Source organism: Pseudophryne corroboree, chromosome 2, assembly GCF_028390025.1.
Source record: "Pseudophryne corroboree isolate aPseCor3 chromosome 2, aPseCor3.hap2, whole genome shotgun sequence".
Classification (NCBI taxonomy): Eukaryota; Metazoa; Chordata; class Amphibia; order Anura; family Myobatrachidae; genus Pseudophryne; species Pseudophryne corroboree.
The window spans coordinates 76,131,106-76,152,908 of NC_086445.1; the positions used below are offsets into that span (position 1 = coordinate 76,131,106).

General features: G+C 47.5%; 1 protein-coding gene across 2 annotated transcripts in view; it reads left to right on the top strand.

Annotated features, from left to right (window-relative positions):
• Positions 1–21,803, top strand: part of DEUP1 (deuterosome assembly protein 1) — a 98,904-nt gene that overhangs the window by 67,926 nt on the left and 9,175 nt on the right. For both annotated transcript variants that reach the window (XM_063951430.1, XM_063951431.1), the window contains exons 10-11: positions 8,059–8,241; positions 15,436–15,617. In XM_063951430.1, coding sequence (XP_063807500.1) covers positions 8,059–8,241; positions 15,436–15,617 — 365 coding nt within the window. The remainder of the gene's footprint in view (positions 1–8,058; positions 8,242–15,435; positions 15,618–21,803) is intronic.

The following is a 21,803-nucleotide window of genomic DNA, read 5'->3' on the forward strand; positions in this document are numbered from 1 at the left end:
AGAATGCTTAGATTTAGAAAAAACCTTATAATTAGAATATCCAGACAAAAACCAGATCAGATCCACATTTAGCGCAAAAAAATATTGAAAAAGTTGTTTTCATTCAAACCATTCGGAGAGATTGTCCCCAAGCGATAGATCCATCTTGATTCCAGCTTCTTAAGAACAAGGCTCCTATCGCCACCTCGTGACAGGGGCGGTACCCAATCAATAATCCAACATTGTAATGTGGATAATTGGTGTCCAACCGTTAGAAAATGTTGCGCAACCGGTTTGTCGGTTGATCCTGTAGAGAGGGCCTTTCTAATCGTCATCCTATGGTTGGCCATTCGCTCCCGGAACATACACGTCGTCATCCCCACGTATGACAGTCCACATGGGCAGGTGAGTAAATAGACCACATGGTCCATACGACAATGTAGCTTATAGCGAATCCGGACGGGCCTTCCTGTTTGTGGATGCGGAAAGTGGGTCCCAGGCACCATTGAGCGACAGGTAGTGCACCCAGTGCATCTAATGCAACCTGGTCTATGGGTCATTAACCACGTATTCTCACTCTCAGGTAGGGATCTGCTGGGGTGCATCAACAATTGCTTAAGGTTTCTACCCCTACGGTACGCCATCATAGGATTGTCCGTATTGAACATGGTTAATGATGAATCTGTAGAGATGATAGGCCAATGTTTCTTAATAGATTTGGACACTCTTGAGGACTTCTGATCAAACTGGGTCACAAAGATCATACGATCACCTTGTTTACGAGTGTTCTTACGTGCTCTGGTGAGGCATCCCTCTATGGTTTTACTAACATAGCCCCTGTCCAAGAAACGTTGACTCATTTCAGACAACTGAGCTTCTGCAATAACTGGGTCAGAATTGTTCCTTAGCACACGCATAAACTGCGAAACTGGTAGGCTGTTCTTTAAGTGTGGCGGGTGATTGCTTTTCGCATGCAATATAGTGTTTCTGTCCATGTCTTTGCGGTAAAGGGTGGTACTCAGTCTAGACCCATCCCGTTTTACCATCACATCCAAGAATTGGATATTATTGCGACTACACTGCCCCGTGAACCGAACATTACCTTCCAATAAATTTAGTGTACTAAGCATACTTTCAAAGTGCTCCTCAGTGCCTCTCCACAACAAAAAACCATCATCGATGTATCTCTTATAGTAGAGTATCCTGTCACCAAACTGGAATAATATGTGTGGACTCATATTCATGCATAAACACTCCAGCGTAAATCGTGGCCACATTGGACCCCATCGCTGTCCCTGCACATTGAATGTAATACCTATTATCATACATAAAGTGATTGTGCACAAGAATGAGCTCCAACAACTCTAAAATAAATTCAACTGGTGGCCCTGCTGGTCTATGGGCAGACATTAAATTCCGAACCGCTGCAATGCCCTGGTTGTGTGGAATGATCGTGTACAGGGAGGACACGTCTAATGTACGGTAAACCATCTATCGTCAGGATCTTGTCCAGAAAGTCCCCCGTGTCACGTAGATAACTTGGGACAAACTGTACGAGGCCCTGCAAGAAACTGTCCACAAACATGGCCAAGGGTTGCAGCAAGGAGCCCCTGGCCGATATAATGGGCCTACCAGGGGGGTCTATCATGGTCTTATGCACCTTTGGCAGAGTATATATCACTGGACAGACCGGGAAATCCACCTTAAGGAAGCCCACGATCTGTTCAGTGAGCCAACCATGAGTGACTGCTCTATCCAATGAGTTGTCAACAATGCGCTTGATACGGGGAATGGGATTATTAGTACATTGGATGTATGTGGCCGTGTCAGATAATTGGCGTTTGATCTCACGATCATAATCACTGGAGTTTTGAACAACAACTGCCCCGCCCTTGTCGGCAGGGCGTATTGTGATAGATTGATTACCCCTAAGTGATCTTAACGCTTTCCACTGTTCAGGTGACAAATTGCTGTGAGACACCAGGTCTTTATCATTTTCAATATCTTGTTCAACCATGCGCAAGAATGTACGTATGCTAGCATTGGAACACTGTGGATCAAACAAGCTCGGTTTTCGTAGAGATCCAACTGCATGACTGTCTGCTGGATTGCTACTATTATTGCGAAAAAATTCTTTTAATCTCAATTTACGACCGAACTTGTATTGATCCACAGCTAAATTGAAACGATCATGTCTCGATGTCGGTACAAACGACATTCCCAACGATAGCAGTGACAATTCACCTGGAGATAACACATGTGAGGACAAATTGAATACCAGACTTAAATCTGCCGTCTCCTCCTCCCTCTTCTTTTTATATCCCCCTCGCCTCGGGTGGGACCTCCGCGGCGAGTGGTATCCCTTGTATAGTGATCTAAAAAAACACTTGGTGGACGGGGGGCAGAGTGGTCGGTATCAGATGTTGAGGGGGAAGTTGTAATCTCAAATCTATCAAAACCCTTTTGTTTGAAGTACCTCTGTGGCCTCCGGCGTCGAGGTGTTTGTGTATTACCGGTCAGCCAGCGATAGACCTGGTGATTAGCATAATCACTAGTTACTGTCTGTAACTTCTTCCTCTTAAAAGATACTAACTCGTCTTTAAAGGCATCAACGGAGGATTGTAGTTTTTCACACCACTTCTCAGTTTTATCCGCCTTAAAAGAAGGCAAGCTGGCTTTATCTAAGGCTACAATCTCCTCACGTACCTTAGCTACTTCAGACCCTACCTCCTCTATTACTAGAAGGATAAGGTCTAAAGAGCATTTATTAAGCACGCCGGTCCAGTGATATATACTCTGCCAAAGGTGCATAAGACCATGATAGACCCCCCTGGTAGGCCCATTATATCGGCCAGGGGCTCCTTGCTGCAACCCTTGGCCATGTTTGTGGACAGATTCTTGCAGGGCCTCGTACAGTTGTCCCAAGTTATCTACGTGACACGGGGGACTTTCTGGACAAGATCCTGACGATAGATGATTTACCGGAGGACACGCTGTTATGTACATTAGACGTGTCCTCCCTGTACACGATCATTCCACACAACCAGGGCATTGCAGCGGTTCGGAATTTAATGTCTGCCCATAGACCAGCAGGGCCACCAGTTGAATTTATTTTAGAGTTGTTGGAGCTCATTCTTGTGCACAATCACTTTATGTATGATAATAGGTATTACATTCAATGTGCAGGGACAGCGATGGGGTCCAATGTGGCCACGATTTACGCTGGAGTGTTTATGCATGAATATGAGTCCACACATATTATTCCAGTTTGGTGACAGGATACTCTACTATAAGAGATACATCGATGATGGTTTTTTGTTGTGGAGAGGCACTGAGGAGCACTTTGAAAGTATGCTTAGTACACTAAATTTATTGGAAGGTAATGTTCGGTTCACGGGACAGTGTAGTCGCAATAATATCCAATTCTTGGATGTGATGGTAAAACGGGATGGGTCTAGACTGAGTACCTCCCTTTACCGCAAAGACACGGACAGAAACACTATATTGCATGCGAAAAGCAATCACCCGCCACACTTAAAGAACAGCCTACCAGTTTCGCAGTTTATGCGTGTGCTAAGGAACAATTCTGACCCAGTTATTGCAGAAGCTCAGTTGTCTGAAATGAGTCAACGTTTCTTGGACAGGGGCTATGATAGTAAAACCATAGAGGGATGCCTCACCAGAGCACGTAAGAACACTCGTAAACAAGGTGATCGTATGATCTTTGTGACCCAGTTTGATCAGAAGTCCTCAAGAGTGTCCAAATCTATTAAGAAACATTGGCCTATCATCTCTACAGATTCATCATTAACCATGTTCAATACGGACAATCCTATGATGGCGTACCGTAGGGGTAGAAACCTTAAGCAATTGTTGATGCACCCCAGCAGATCCCTACCTGAGAGTGAGAATACGTGGTTAATGACCCATAGACCAGGTTGCATTAGATGCACTGGGTGCACTACCTGTCGCTCAATGGTGCCTGGGACCCACTTTCCGCATCCACAAACAGGAAGGCCCGTCCGGATTCGCTATAAGCTACATTGTCGTATGGACCATGTGGTCTATTTACTCACCTGCCTATGTGGACTGTCATACGTGGGGATGACGACGTGTATGTTCCGGGAGCGAATGGCCAACCATAGGATGACGATTAGAAAGGCCCTCTCTACAGGATCAACCGACAAACCGGTTGCGCAACATTTTCTAACGGTTGGACACCAATTATCCACATTACAATGTTGGATTATTGATTGGGTACCGCCCCTGTCACGAGGTGGCGATAGGAGCCTTGTTCTTAAGAAGCTGGAATCAAGATGGATCTATCGCTTGGGGACAATCTCTCCAAATGGTTTGAATGAAAACAACTTTTTCAATATTTTTTTGCGCTAAATGTGGATCTGATCTGGTTTTTGTCTGGATATTCTAATTATAAGGTTTTTTCTAAATCTAAGCATTCTTGCCAACACGCTCTTTTAAATTTATCCATAATTATTGGATATGGACACCCAATAATATGTATGTTTGTTATCTATAAGATTTGTATTATATGTTTTGTTTCACATGAGGTGGTGTGTCCACTTTATGTGGACACACACTGTGTGTAGTAGGAAGATATTTTGTGTATGTTTATGTATATTTATGTGTATTGTGTTAACTTCTCACTAGCGGGTCCCCAGATACTGTCAGCACCTTTTGCTGTAGCACTATAGGTCTGAAATGGTTGTTCTTTATCATGCTTTATACTCCCCCCTAGTATTACTATACCTGTGGGGCTTTCGGTGTTTGCAGTAACAATATAAAAATATTTTTTTTCCAAAGATCTAGAAAATTATACAATCAGCTATTGAATAAAAAGATTTTTTACATAGTTAAGCGAATGTCTCCCAGTAGCGCTAGATGCAAGGTACAAGCGCTGTATACATAATCCTTGATTGCCACAGTATTCAGGAAAGTGGCTGTGAATGTATACACAGCACTTTCCCGTTCTGTATCCATGGCAACCGGTGTTATGGTAATCTTCTGTGCCCAGTGATGTCGTATAGCCGCAACCGGTAGTGACGCGGGTACGTAATGCGGAAGTGTTGTGCGTTCCAGCTGGGCTTGGTGGAACGCACGCGAGCGGCCTGTGCCGGGTCTGTAGCGGCGGAGCATGGGGAAGCTGTGTGATCAGGGGAGGTCCTGCACACACCATATGAAGCTGATTGCGTTCCATTTGAACACAATGGAACGCACGCTGACACAATCCCAGCTGTTTTTTATGTTTGATTAAGGACCAGCCTCGCTGTTGGTAAGTGCTATTGGAATAGGGGTGTCTGTGTCTCTCTGTCCCTATGAGGGAATTAGATATGTTGTATCGATGGTACAAACTGCCCTTTTCCATGTTTGGATGGCTCCATGAATTTAATTAGCTAATTGATTTTGCTGCGTGTCCTGAAGGTGCTGGGGGTATTTAGGAGACCTGCTAGGCATTGATCACTTGATATTGGTGCATATGAACAGATGCAACTTGCTGTATATGCTGTGCTTGTTGCAATTTCCTGATGATGGTCCTGAGGGATCGAAACGTCGAAGAAAAAATTGAATTATCTGTTTGAAACATTATTCTGATAAGTATGCATTAAAATTCAATGCTTTTTAAGTGCAAATTTCTGGTGAGTGCCCCTCTATATTGGTTTTCTATATGTTGGAGTCTGGACTTTATGCTGGACCTCTCGGGAGTCACCCCAGTCGTTGATATATTGTGTCGGTGAGAGTGCGACCATACCTGGAAGTATATATATATATATATATATATATATATATATATATATATATATATATATATATATATATATATATACATATATATACAGGGCCGTCTTAACAGTAGTGTAGGCCCCTGGGCACAGCAATGCGCTGGGCCCCCTACCCATCCTTCAGAGGAAGGGGTTGGGGGTGCTATCAGCGGCAGCTTTGATGTCTCACGGGAGGTAGGGGGTGCTCTATCTTCTGCTCAGCATGTAGGACCTGGAGCAGTAGTTTCTGCTAATATCGCCTTTACTGCACAGATGGGGCTAAACTGTAGAAGGGGGCATTGGGCTGAATGAAGGGGCTCTGGTACATGACTTCCAGGATGGTATGGGGTGTTTAATATGTATGGAAGGGGTGGATAGTGGAGTGGGCTTCATATTTATTATTTTTTGGTGGGAGGGCAGCTTGCTTGACTGCAGATATCTCAAGTTCCTGAAAATATATTTCTTAGCTTTAAATGGAATAAAAAACTAGAGAGTCCCACCTTTCAGATGGTTCTGGGGACTTGGGGTTCAGAGTTCAGGAGCCAGAGCAATTCACCAAAGAAAATCTAAAACTGCATAGTAGGCGTGTGGAGCTGCAGCAGGGACCATCTGCTTGAAGGCTGATATCTCTAGTTCTGGGCATAGTAGAGACAAGCTGCCAGTGTTCACTGAAAGGGGAGAGTCACAACTTTTGGATTATATCTCCAGAAAAACTCTAAGTCAGACAAAACCTGAGATATCTGGCTGCGAAGAGCAATTAACAGGCTTGGATGGGGACCACTGGTTTCAAGTCGGATATCTCCGGTTCCCCAGGGCCGATTTTCAAAAATCTGGTACCCCTGGAAAGAGGGGACCCTCAGCTATCAGCCTAGGGCCCTTAAACTCCTGGGGCCCTTGGGCAAGAGCCCATTGAGCCCATACGAAAAGACGGCCCTGTATATATATATATACACCAAATATGTGTAAAACCTATTCCTGTACGGTTAATGTCACAGCCTGGTGTCCCTAGTACACGGTGAGTGGCTTTCCGCTGATTCTGAGATGCGTATAAGATGTAACACAAGTAAAATATGGCAGACTGTTCATCACATACGGGAGTGCTGCTGAGTAAAAGTTATAGTAAACGTGTTTGTCTAGGAAGCTTGTATATACTCAGGGCCATCACTGTGCTACCCGAAGTGGTTGAAGGTCCCTCCTGCGCACCGGCAAGAAAGGAGCATGGCCTCACGGGAATGGGTGTGGCCTCACCGGAAGGGGCATGGCCTCAAGGGAGAGGGGTGTAGCCTCACCCCCGTTTTCATCACTCCGAGGGTCCGAGAGATGCTTGGTTGCCCCTGGAGATTGACTGGCTGCTATGACGACTCCTTCACTGCTACAGGAGCAGAGTACTGCACGGAATGTTAAGGGCCCCATACACTAGGACAATAATGCCCGATTTCATCCGATTTCGGGCATTCGGGACGATATATCGGATGAAATCAGGCATTTTGGAGGTGATCCGATCCGATGCGCGTTCCCGTGAGCATCGGATCGGATCCTCCAGATTGAATGTGCTGCACATTGAATCGTGTCCGACCCCGCAGGCATGGCTGGGATCGCCCAGGATACATTGTATGTAAAAGGACAGCATACGATGTATCGTGGGCGATCCTGCCCCCCGGGGGGGCTGCCGGGGAGATCGCTTGCGACATGTCAGACGGATATGTCGCATAAGTGTATGGGGCCCTCTTTACAGTGCAGCACTCTGCTGCTGTCACTGCGGAGGAGCCGGCATTACGGCGTCACACCGGGAGCTGCCCGCACCCACCTAGTGACGCCACTGTATATACTACGTGCATGCATATACATTACTATATCTTGTAATCTACTAAATATGACAATTTGGGCAAAATGTGATCATGCAAAATGTGTATAATATTAAATTCCCCCCAAAAAACTAAAACTCTTATAATAAAAATTATTATTATTATTATTATTATTATTATTATTATTATTATTATTATTACATTCTGTGGGGGACATTTCTCAAAGCTTGGGGAGAGATAAAGTAACACCGATTAGCTCCTTATTGTCATTTTTTTTAAACACATCCTATAACATGGCAGTTAGGAGCTGATTGGTTGGTACTTTATCTCTCTCCAAGCATTGATAGATCTCCCCCTATGCATATTGCTGCAGTGTGAGAGAAGTGGAATGTATGAGAATAGTCAGGGAGTCTGTGTGGTTTGTATTACCATCCCATGGAGGTCTCTATAACACGGATGTGTTTGTCACTGTTTGGCATGCTTGTGTGTTCTGACAGGCTGAAAAACACCCCTGTAATAAAGAGGAGAAGATCCCTGGGCTGGAGACTCTGAGGGCAGACATCTCTGACCTGACTGCAAAGCTAAATCAGAAAGATGTCACTATAGCAACCATAAGCGAGAAGGTCTCTCGACTGGAGCGGGAGCTGGAAGGGAGAGAGCAGGAGACTGTGCACAGACAGGTATGGGAATGTCTCCTTTTATAGCTTCACTTATATGCTGATGCTATATTGAGCTTCACTCTCTGGAGGGAATTACAGAAATAAAAACCTGTTGTACCACTTACTACCACCAGATGGCGATGCAGAGCTCTTCCATTAGTCTCTGTTTCTTCATTTCATAATCCCAAATATGACATTCTATGAAAGCATTTGTTTAGCTTTATACTATGCTCATGTTGTGTCGTTGCTAGATTCTCATAATCATGTATTTGCTGTCCATAACGGAAACTTTTGTTTGGTGTGTGTGGCTCAAGCACTGTTATTGACCCCATATGGTCAACATGCATTAGGTGGACACTGACAAAAGGTTGGCGGGTACAAAAGGTGGACACTGGAAATGATCAACACAGCATTTCTTTTTCTTTTTTTTTTGTATCGTCTTCCCTGTCCGAGCACACGGAACCCCAATTAGTGCATCGGGGGGATAATTAAGACCTGATCGCAGCAGCAAATTTGTTAGCTAATGGGCAAAAACCATGTGCACTGCAGGTGTGCCAGATGTAACGTGCAGAGAGAGTTAGGTTTGGGTGGGTTATATTGTTTCTGTGCAGGGTAAATACTGGCTGCTTTGTTACACTGCAATTAAGATTTCAGTTTCAACACACCCCACCCAAATCTAATCTCTCTGCACATGTTATATCTGCCCCCCCCCTGCAGCACACATGGGTCGTCATTCAGATCTGATCGCTGCTGTGCGTATTCGCACAGCGGGCGATCAGATCCGAACTGCGCATGGGTATACACCGCAATGCAAAGGCGCGACGGACGGCTGCAAAGGGGATCGCCAGTCGGTGATCGCACGGGCCGTCGCAAGGAGATTGACAGGAAGAGGGCGTATGTGGGTGGCAACTGACCATTTTCAGGGAGTGTCTGGAAAAACGCAGGAGTGTCCAAGCGTTTGAAGGGAGCGTGTCTGATGTGAAATCCGCAGAGACTTCACTAAATCAGTTTGTACTGCTCTGCTACACATGCGTTCACACACTTGCACTGCGAAAATACACTCCCCCTGTAGGCGGCGACTATCTGATCGCAGGGCAGCAAAAATCGCTGCCCAGCAATCCGGTCTGAATGACCACAGGGTTTTACCCATTTAGCTAACAAATTTGCTGCTGCAGTCAGATCTGAATTAGGCCCTAGGTGTCTCGCTCCGCTACCGCAGTGATCGGCACATGTTACTATTCCCAGTCGTGGCCTTTCCTCCCCGTCCCACTTCTCAGGCGCAGACAGGTGTGAGCGAGAGAAGCACGGAAGTCAGCGTAGGCACATTTGGTGCGTCCACATGCACACAGTGTTGACTTTGACCAGACCAGCATTCCTCATGTTGACACTGATGAAATGTCGGTATGATTAGAATGTCGACAAAACGTTCCTGGTGGTCTAGCGGTGACTACATGAAACGATGGGTCTGGCTGCTCCAGTAATGTCTTACGCGTTCTGGTGGACAGTTGATGATTTTCGGCAGTGAATACGCTTAGACTTAACCCCAGCCCTCTCCCCCTAGTGCCCAACCCTGACCTTCTCCTCCCGCAGCCTGACCTTAACCATCCCCTTCCGCAGCCTGACCCTAATACCCTTCCCCTCCCTCCCTCCCTAGAGTCTAAACCTAATACCCTTCCCCTAGTGCCCAACCCTGACCTTCTCCTCCTGCAGCCTGACCCTAACCGTCCCCGTCCGCAGCCTGACCCTAATACCCTTTCCCTCCCTCCCCAGAGTCTAAACCTAATACCCTTCCCCTAGTGCCCAACCCTGACCTTCTCCCCCCGCAGCCTGACCCTAACCGTCCCCTTCCGCAGCCTGACCCTAATACCCTCCCCCAGAGCCTAACCCTATCATCTTTTCCCAAAGCCTAACTCTAACTTCCCCTCCCGCAGGCTAACCCCAGCCCCCCCCCCCCCTCCCCTCCCCCCAGTGTCTAGGCTAGTGCCTGAATCAGGGCGAGTGTAAGCTGCTATTGGATGTCACAGTGTAACCAGTCCTGAATCCGGCACCTATCATGTGTGTTGCCTCCTCTGTGTTACCTTGGTATGATTGTGCGCTATCTAACGTTGTCCTGGCTGCACCTATAAAGGGTTATTTCTCCGAGTTCCAGTCCTGCTCCCCACTGACACTTTCCAGCCTGAGCACACAGTGAGGGGACAGGGCTGCCAGCAGTACAGCTGTTACAGGGCCGCTCCCAGCGGATGTGCCAGGGTAATCCTGTCCATACTGTGTGCTGCTGGGTGAGAATAAACCTTTGATGCCTAGAGAGCGATGTGTAGAACGGAGGGAGACTGCGCACATCCTGGCTCTGCGCTCTCACCGTCTGGATGTAGCACGGACACCAACAAAGTGTCACTATAATTTATATGGCTATAAAACACGACAGGCCTGATGAATGACCGCCCGTCAGGCTCCTCTTCACAAAGACACTTGGTTCATATCTTCCGAAAATCTCCAGGGCAGGTGCTGGGCGTCTTTCATCTGTGTGTACAGAGAGATGTACTGGGGACCAAAGCTGTACAGGAAGCCATGATGTCACTTATAGAGAGGAAGGAGCAGACTGAGCTACAGTATTGTGTAACTAGTATTTCTGCAGCGGGGTACACTGTGTTCCACAGGGAAGCATCGGGGTGTAGAGTTGGATCTTGATCCAACATGCTAAAGCTTTGACTGTTCCCAGGATGCATTGCATGGCCTCATCTATAACCCCGCCTCCGGACACAGGAGCTAAGTTTGTAAGTTGGTCACTTAACTGGGGGGGGGGGGGGGGGGCTGCGCTAGGCAGCCCTGAAAAGAGCTTTTGTTAGAAGAATCTAAAAGAGCTGTAGCACTTTTATGTCCTAGTGACATGCTGTGCTGCGGCTCCAACACCTCCCCAGCAGTGCCGCATACTCCCGCTGGCTGAGTTCCTGGGTACTTGCGGCAGAGGCTCTTAGGTTCCCAGGTACACGCCGCTGGCGCTCTCCAGGATCGCGTGGCTGCTTCTTTGGGAGGAGGTAAGAGGCGGGACCTGCAGGAAATCGCGTTCCGGTCGTGGTCTTAGGAGACGGACCGTGACTCTGGCGTGGACACTGTGTTAGAGCATGGACCCCACTATATCTACCAGGGCAGGGAGCACAGGTCGGATTACACAAAAATCCATTTAATAAGGCTCCATAATACCCGATGGTGAGGACCAGCATAGGGGAAAAGGCGCTTGACCTGTAGCCCCTCCCCCAGCTCCGGGCGCCATCTGCTGCTGGTGTTCCTGTCCTGGAGCAACAGTCACCTGTCGCTATTGTGCCCAGTGCTGCAGGGGTATCTTTCTAACTATTTCTTCCCCAACCTTCCCATATCCCTTGTGTCTCTCTCCTAACCCCATGTGTCTCTCTCCCCCTGTGTGTGTGTGTGTGTGTGTGTGTGTGTGTGTGTGTGTGTGTGTGTGTGTGTGTGTCCCTCTCTCCCTTTCCCTCCCACCCATGTCTTTCTCCCCATGTATGTGTGTCTCTCTCTTTCCCGTCATATGTGTGTGTCTCTCTCTTGCTCTACCCCTCCCCCCCCACACACACACACCATATCTGTCTGTCTCCCCACTCATATCTTTCTCCCCCATGCCAGTCTCCCTCTCTTTCCCCTGTGTGTTCATTCATTCTCTGTGTCCCTCTCATTCCCCCCATGTCTCTCTCTCTCTCTTTAACCCTGTGGCTGTCAATTTCCCCCTTGTCTTTCCCTCTTACTCATACTTTCACCCTTATATGTGTCAGTGTATCTCTGTGTCTCTCTCCCCCTTGAGGGACGCCATTGTTTCGCTCTGCTGGCATCTTCTGTCGCAGTTCTGACACTGGCTTCCACTCTGCTTTCAGTGCGGTGGTCACCCCTGGGCATACCCTGCTGGCTATGACAGCTGAGATTGTATCCTCTCCTAGCTGTCAACCTCCCATGGTCTTTCTGGCATCTCACCTCAGCTCCTCCCACTGTGCCGGGCTAAGGGGGAGCTATCTATCCCTCCAGCGCAGGAGTAGTGCAGGGAGAGTCCGGTTCGGGGAAGGGGGACATGTGGCCGGTTCAGGATCTTTTTCCACCGCTAGGGCGAGAGCTGTGAGGGCAGAGAGGATGCGGGACCTTCCTCCAGCTCTCACGTTAACTTGCACTAGACACACGGCTCTGGCTCATTATATAATAGATCCTGAAAACAAACCAGTAATTACAGCATTAAACAAATAACAAAGGGATGTGTGAGAGCAGTGATTGTGACATAGAAGCTCATTGCTTGAGCATAATCTATCATTGTGGAGGCCGCACACGTTCAGAGGAGCATCAGATCATGTTATACGGTTTTTGAACAACAGCGTGAAGATTACGAACAGCGCAAACACACAATTGGCAGCTGATCCTCCAGATTTGTACCTTGAAACTTTGCTCCCATTCTTTAGTATTGTTCCACCACCAACCACACGGTAACCTGCTGCACAGACTGTGGGAGCGTCACGTTAGTGACAGCACTATGCAAAGACCAGCTAACCTGCTTCACAGACCGTGTTACAACCAATGTAACCCGATGTTTGGGGTCACATTGGTTATCCGAGACACCCCACTCACTGTATGACACACAGGACACCTGGAAACTTGGTCCACCTCACCCATTTAGTTTTCTTCAGTAATGCCATCCAACTAGGTATCCCATTAAGAGAAGAAAAATAAACCAATAAAATATATATATATATATATATATAGTGTAGAGGAGAAGAGTGGCACTCGAACGGACTTCTTACTTCACATAAACAGAATGGGCGCCGCACGCCACAATGGGTTAACGTTTCAGTTTTATTTTACAAAACTTTCGTCAGAACAAGAAATAATACAAAACAGCTTACCTTTATACTTTAAAACACCCGTGAAGACACCCACATGGAGACAGGAACCGCTGGACGCAGGGCCGGTGACGTCACGCTCCCGCGACGTGCGCTCATCTGCGCCTGTGCCGGACCCTTCGTTTCCTAGCAACATGTAAAACAATCGTGAAAAAACCATCACCATAACAACTGACTGTCAGGCCGCACTGTTATACACTCTATGATGCCACACAGCCAACTAATGGGCTGAAACTTGTAATAGGCTTACTGCAAGGCCCGCAGCTATGCACAGCTATAGCAAACAAGTATATATAATAAAAACGAGAACAGGATGATTAGACAAAACAATTAAGATTCAATTGCTCGTTCAGTCCTCTGGGAGCCACAGTGTCCAATAAATGGATCCATCGCGCCTCCAGTTGCAGTAGCCTCCTGCCTCTATCGCCACCTCTGACATTCGGGGGGACATGATCTATGAGTTTATAGCGCAATGTGGCTAAAGTGTGCCTATACTTGTTTGCTATAGCTGTGCATAGCTGCGGGCCTTGCAGTAAGCCTATTACAAGTTTCAGCCCATTAGTTGGCTGTGTGGCATCATAGAGTGTATAACAGTGCGGCCTGACAGTCAGTTGTTATGGTGATGGTTTTTTCACGATTGTTTTACATGTTGCTAGGAAACGAAGGGTCCGGCACAGGCGCAGATGAGCGCACGTCGCGGGAGCGTGACGTCACCGGCCCTGCGTCCAGCGGTTCCTGTCTCCATGTGGGTGTCTTCACGGGTGTTTTAAAGTATAAAGGTAAGCTGTTTTGTATTATTTCTTGTTCTGACGAAAGTTTTGTAAAATAAAACTGAAACGTTAACCCATTGTGGCGTGCGGCGCCCATTCTGTTTATGTGAAGTAAGAAGTCCGTTCGAGTGCCACTCTTCTCCTCTACACTATATTGCCTTGCTGCCCAGCACTGCATTGGAGGCACCGAGGCACCTATACAGCCTGGAGACGGAGTGCCGGTACCCTTGCTACGTATATATATATATATATATATATATATATATATATATACTGTATGATGTATAATGAGCTAACCCCGTTTTATCACACTGATGCCCTAACACAATAGTGTCTCCTACACCTGTGTCACCAACTCGGAGAAAGTGAATAAATATACAGTGGCTGCAATAACATCCTAGGCCAATAATTATTTGTCTCCCACTGGTATGAGACCTGTATCTATACACTAGAGCCACCGGTACGTTACTTGCCTCTCCCTGATTGGTAGCGCTGTGCGTCTGGCTCTCCGTGCCTCACATACTCGCTATATGAGGGCATGGCCTTTATCAGTCATCAAGTACATATATGCTTGGTCAGCTGGGATCGCCAGATGCATGGCGCGTTTGTGATGTTTTGCTTAATAAGGACACAAAGAGATGGTATGCTGGGTATAATCTGGCTCTCGTGACACCATTTGGTTATTGTTACTTTTATTGGATAGTCTAGACTCGTTATGCATTGTGACTGTATGAGGAGCATTAGCGTTTATGGTGAGTATTATTGTCAAAGGTTTTTGCATTGAAAACTATTTTGCATGTTGCTTACAGCTGCTAAAAAAAAGAAAAGTTTTCAAAGTTTAACTGTAACTTGCACTATACACAATGTGGGGGGTGACGTGGTTTTTATTTAACTAAAGAGAAAAACTTTACAGAATGTTATATACAGTATGTTCATGTAAATTGCAGCTATGTTTTTTTGTGTTCTAGAATGTGTTTGTGACGTGTGTTACTAGATGACTAGGACACTGGCAAACGCAGGACTTCTAGAGGGGGGGTTTCAAAATGTGCGGGAGTCTGGGGGAGCAGTAGAAGAACCTAATATCGACCCTGGACATTAATGTAACTGTATGGAATACAGCATTAATATCTAACACTATAGATGGTCTCTAGTATAGGCTATAGCAAACATATTTATATCATATAAATAAGATAAGTGGTCAGGAAAAGGTTACACATACCATAATAAATAAATACACAAACATAATGGAAGCAGTACTGGTCTTTCTAAGCACACATTCTCCCATCTCATGGTAAGGCTCCTGTCTCTTCTTCCTGGTAGCTACTGTCTGGTCCAGCGTGCTGATTGGAGGACTCAGAACCACACACAGCAAACTTTGTAGAAGAATCTGCTACCACGGGGCATGTGCAGCAGTTCTAGTAATTGTATTAAATATCATTGCTCTTGTCATAACTTGAGCCACATGCCAAGAGGAGGGGGGTTTCCGGGCAACCGGAAACCCCCCCTTCATTTGCCTTTGGACTAGGAGGTTTATGACTGTGTATAACATCTTACAGGTGCTGAAGTCCGCAGCAGAAATGATCCCCTCAGACTCCTGTACTGCGCCCCCAGAGCAGGAAAGACTGGGGAAGTACTGTTCCAGCGTGCAGAACATACAGCCCGAGGAGCCAGAGAGGATGAAGGCTGAGCCCTGGCAGAGACATGCCACCAGAGCACAGAGCCTACAGGAACAACACAGGTACAGCACAGTGTTCCCACACAGCAGAGACAGGTGTAACACGAAGCTCTGTCTCATGTGTACCTTGGACTCTCAGCATGCCCTTAGCAGCCCATGGCGCTAACTACGCAACAGCCGCCAAGCCACAAGTGCAATTTTGTTTTCTGTTAAATGCCTGCAAGAGACGTTCACTGACATAACGCTCCCAATTCTCACTTTCATACTTCTATTGATAGGAAATCTCAGCCTTGTGTGTCTGGGATGGATAGCTTTTCTCAAGCTAGGTGATCCCCTGTTGTGTATATACTAAGTGTGAATGACCTAAAAACAGTTCATATGAGGATATATAAAGAAAAGAAATGTTGTTTTTTGTCAGTAACTAGTGCCTAGTGATGTTTTGTGGGACAGATGTCCACAGAAACATGGCAATGTGTAAGGAGCAACTGAACCAAATGCATGGCACTCTGGATCGCATGCACCAGAATCAAAAGTGCGATGAGGGAAACTTAGTTCCCACCCAAACACTCTCTGGCTGATCTCTGTGTGGGTAGGGGTGGCAAAAATGCCAGTGTGTATATATGGCCCCTGGAGCATCTGTTAAAACTCGAGGGTGAGGTGGTACAATTACATTGGGGTCCTGTGTAGATCGGGGGGGGTGCAAGATGCCCCCAAGAATATTTTCTCTAACGTCCTAGTGGATGCCGGGGACTCCGTAAGGACCATGGGGAATAGATGGGCTCCGCAGGAGACTGGGCACTCTAAGAAAGATTTAGTACTACTGGTGTGCACTGGCTCCTCCCTCTATGCCCCTCCTTCAGACCTCAGTTAGAATCTGTGCCCGGACAGAGCTGGGTGCATTTTAGTGAGCTCTCCTGAGCTTGCTAATAAGAAAGTATTTTAGTTAGGTTTTTTATTTTCAGAGAGCTTCTGCTGGCAACAGACTCTCTGCTACGTGGGACTGAGGGGAGAGAAGCAAACCTACTAACTGCGGCTAGGTTGCGCTTCTTAGGCTACTGGACACCATTAGCTCCAGAGGGATCGAACACAGGAACCTAACCTTGGTCGTCCGTTCCCGGAGCCGCGCCGCCGTCCCCCTCGCAGAGCCAGAAGACAGAAGCCGGCGGGTTGAAGCAAGAAGACGTCAAAATCGGCGGCAGAAGACTCCTGTCTTCATATGAGGTAGCGCACATCACTGCAGCTGTGCGCCATTGCTCCCACATTACACCCACACACTCCGGTCACTGTAGGGTGCAGGGCGCAGGGGGGGGGCGCCCTGGGCAGCAATTAAGTACCTCCTGGCAAAAGCAGCATATATACAGTTGGACACTGTTATGTGCATGAGCCCCCGCCATTAATTTCACACAAAATCGCGGGACAGAAGCCCGCCGCTAATGGGGCGGGGCCTTCTTCCTCAGCACTCACCAGCGCCATTTTCTCTCCACAGGTCCGCTGAGAGGAAGCTCCCCAGGCTCTCCCCTGCAGACTCACGGTAGAAAGGGTAAAAAGAGAGGGGGGGCACATAAATTTGGCGTAAAAACAATACATACAGCAGCTACTGGGTTAACACTAAGTTACTGTGTGATTCCTGGGTCATATAGCGCTAGGGTGTGTGCTGGCATACTCTCTCTCTGTCTCTCCAAAGGGCCTTGTGGGGGAACTGTCTTCAAATAGAGCATCCCCTGTGTGTGTGGTGTGTCGGTACGTGTGTGTCAACATGTCTGAGGTAAAAGGCTCCCCTAAGGAGGAGATAGAGCAAATATGTGTGTGAGAGGGTGTCTCCGTCGACAACGCCGACACCTGTTTGGATATGTGTAAGTGCTAAGGTGAATTTATTGCACAAAAGATTGGAAAACAGACAGGAAATCTACCCATGTCTGTCCCTATGTCACAGAGACCTTCAGAGTCTCACAATGCTCACTATCCAAAATAATAAACACTGATATCGACACGGAGTTTGACTCCAGTGTCGACTACGATAATGCAAAGTTACAGCCAAAATGGCAGAAAGGTATTCAATATATGATTATTGTAATAAAAGATGACTTGCATATCACTGATGACTCATTTGTCCCTGACACAAGGGTACACATGTTAAGGGGAAGAAAGCGGAGGTAAATTTCCCTCCTCTCATGGGGAAAAAGAGCGGGAATCTCCAGACAAGAGACTGCAGCTTCCCACAAAGAATTCTCAGTCAGTATCCTTTCCCCACTATGGCCAGGATGTGATGGGTATCTTCCACTAGGGTGTCACGTTTGTCCAGAAGGTAGCACTAGCTATTCTCAGGGATCCTGCAGATAGCGTGCACATTCTGGTACACTACTCAGACCGGCGATTGTGTCGGCATGGGTTTATAGCGCTGTGGCAGCGTGGACAGGTACCTTATTAGCAGAGATTGAGACCCTAGTATGCATATAGATATATATATGTATATATAGAGATATATATATATATATTAAAGATGCTGTCTTAAGAGATATGTATATATAAAACATGCCCAAAGAGACATGAGTATACTGGGTCCTAGAGTCAAAGCTATGTAGCCTGTAGAATATGCAATGGACAGATGATGCCGACTTAAGAGGCATATGGAAGGCTGAGGATTGTGTGGAGAAGGGTTCTCGGACCTGGTCTCCACAGCTATAGCTGGTAATTCTGATATTTTGCCTTATATTCCTGCACAGCCTAGGAAAGCACGACATTATCAAATGCAGCCTTTCGAATAAAGAAACAAGAAAGTCTGAGGTGCGTCCTTTCTTGCCAGAGGCGGGGGCAGAGGAAAGAAGCTGCACAACACAGCTAGTTCCCAGGAACAGAAGTCCTCCCCGGCCTCTACAAAAATCCACCGCATGTCGCTGGGGCTCCACAGGCGGAGCTAGGCCCGGTGGGGGCACGCCTTCATAAGTTCAGCCACAAGTGGGTTCACTCCCTCTTAGATCCCTGGGCAATAGATATTGTGTCTCAGGGATACAAGCTGGACTTTGAGAAGATGCCCCCTCACCGACGGCCCTGCCGGCTTCCCTCCACTAGAGGGAAACAGTGTTAACTGCAATTCACAAATTGTATCTTCAACAGGTGGTGGTCAAGGTTCCCCTCCTTCAACAAGGAGGGGGTTATTATTCGACCATGTTGTAGTCCCGAAACCAGACTGTTCGGTCGGACCCATATTGAATTTAAAATCCCTGAACATATACCTGAAAAGGTTCAAGTTCAAGATGGAATCGCTAAGAGCGGTCATTGCAAGCCTGAAAGGGGGAGATTTTATGGTGACTCGGGACATAAAGGATGCATACCTTCATGTCCCCATTTATCCACCTCATCAGGCGTACCTCAGAATTGCGGTACGGGATTGTCATTACCAATTTCAGACGTTGCCGTTTGGTCTCTCCACGGCCTTGAGAATATTCACCGAGGTAATGGTGGAAATGATGGTGCTCCTGCGGAAGCAAGGTGTCACTATTATCACGTACTTGGACGATCTCCTCATAAAAGCGAGATCAAGAGAGCAGTTGCTAAACAGCGTATCACTTTCTCTGGAAGTGTAACGGCAACACGGCTGGATTCTATATATTCCAAAGTCGCAGTTGGTTCTTACCGCTCATCTGCCTCTCCTAGGCATGATCCTAGACACAGACCAGAAAAGGGTTTATCGCCCGATAGAGAGAGCTCAGGAGCTCGTTACACTGGTCAGGAATCTATTAAAACCAAAACAGGTGTCAGTGCATCACTGAACTCGAGTCCTGGGAAGGAGGGTGGCATCATACAAGGCCATTCCCTTCGGCAGGTTCCATACGAGGACCTTCCAATGGGACTTACTGGACAAGTGGTCCGGATCACATCTTCAGATGCATCGGTTAATCACCCTATCCCCCAGAGCCAGGGTGTCTCTCCTGTGGTGGCTGCAGAGTGCTCACCTTCTCGAAGGTCGCAGATTCGGCATTCAGGACTGGGTCCTGGTGACCACGGATGCAAGCCTCCGAGGGTGGGGGGCAGTCACACAGGGAGGAAATTTCCAAGGGCTGTGGTCAAGGCAGGAGACCTGCCTTCACATCAATATCCTGGAACTAAGGGCCATATACAACGCCCTAAGTCAAGCGGAGACCATACTTCGCGACCAACCGGTTCTGATTCAGTCAGACAATATCACCGCAGTGGCTCATGTAAACCGCCAAGGCGGCACAAGGAGCAGGGTGGCGATGGTAGAAGCCACCAGAATTCTTCGCTGGGCGGAGAATCACGTAAGCGCACTGTCAGCAGTGTTCATTCCGGGAGTGGACAACTGGGAAGCAGACTTCCTCAGCAGGCACGACCTCCACCCGGGAGAGTGGGGACTTCATCAAGAAGTCTTCGCGCAGATTGTAGGTCGGTGGGAACTGCCACAGGTGGACATGATGGCATCCCGCCTCAACAAAAAGCTACAGAGGTATTGCGCCAGGTCAAGAGACTCTCAGGCGATAGCTGTAGACGCACTGGTGACACCGTGGATGTTCCAGTCGGTTGATGTTTCCTCCTCTTCCTCTCTTACCCAAGGTGCTGAGAATCATAAGGAAAAGAGGAGTGAGAACAATACTCATTGTTCCGGATTGGCCAAGAAGGACTTGGTATCCAGAGATGCAAGAAATGCTCACGTAGGACCCATGGCCTCTGCCTCTAGGGCAGGATCTGTTGCAGCAGGGACCTTGTATGTTCCAAGACTTACCGCAGCTGCGTTTGACGGCATGGCGGTTGGACGCCGGATCCTAGTAGAAAAGAGGGATTCCGGATGAGGTTATTCCTACGCTGATGAGGGCTAGGAAGGACGTGACGGCTAAACATTACCACCGTATACGGCGAAAATATGTTGCTAGGTGTGAGGCCAGGAATGCCTCTACAGAGGAATTCCAGCTGGGCCGTTTCCTTCACTTCCTACAGTCGGGAGTGACTTTGGGCCTAGAATTGGGGTCCATTAAGGTCCAGATTTCGGCCCTATCCATTTTCTTTCATTGTAAAGGGAGTGCTGCATATTCAGCCCCCTTTTTGTGCCACCAGTGGCACCTTGGGATCTTAACGTGGTGTTGAGTTTCTTGAAATCTCACTGGTTTGAGCCGCTTAAGACCGTGGAGTTAAAATATCTCACGTGGAAAGTGGTCATGCTATTGGCCTTAGCTTCGGCTAGGCGTGTGTCAGAATTGGCGGCTTTGTCATGTAAAAGCCCCTATCTGGTTTTCCATATGGACAGGGCAGAATTACGGACTCGTCCGCAATTTCTGCCAAAGGTGGTGTCATCTTTTCATTTGAACCAACCTATTGTGGTGCCTGCGGCTACTCGTGACTTGGAGGATTCCAAGTTACTAGATGTAGCCAGGGCTTTGAAGATTTATGAAGCCAGAACGGCTGGAGTCAGGAAACCTGACTCGCTGTTTATCCTGAATGCATCCAACAAGCTGGGTGCTCCTGCTTCAAAGCCAACTATTGCTCGCTGGATCTGTAAAACGATTCAGCAGGCTCATTCTGCGGCTGGCTTGCCGCCTCCAAAATCCGTAAAAGCCCATTCCACAAGGAAAGTGGGCACTTCTTGGCCGGCTGCCCGAGGGATCTCGGCATTACAGCTTTGCCGAGCAGCTACTTGGTCGGGTTCAAACACTTTTGCAAAGTTCTACAAGTTTGATACCCTGGCTGAGGAGGACCTTGTGTTTGCTCATTCGGTGCTGCAGAGTCATCCGCACTCTCCCGCCCGTTTGGGAGCTTTGGTATAATCCCCATGGTCCTTACGGAGTCCCCAGCATCCACTAGGACGTTAGAGAAAATAAGATTTTACTCACCGGTAAATCTATTTCTCGTAGTCCGTAGTGGATGCTGGGCGCCCGTCCCAAGTGCGGACTTCTTCTGCAATACTTGTATATAGTTATTGCTTAAATAAGGGTTATGTTATGGTTGCATCAGGTTTGTCTGATGCTCTGTTGTTGTTCATACTGTTGACTGGGTATGTTATCACAAGTTATACGGTGTAATTGGTGTGGCTGGTATGAGTCTTACCCTGGATTCCAAAATCCTTTCCTTGTAATGTCAGCTCTTCCGGGCACAGTTTCCTTAACTGAGGTCTGGAGGAGGGGCATAGAGGGAGGAGCTAGTGCACACCAGTAGTACTAAATCTTTCTTAGAGTGCCCAGTCTCCTGCGGAGCCCGTCTATTCCCCATGGTCCTTACGGAGTCCCCAGCATCCACTACGGA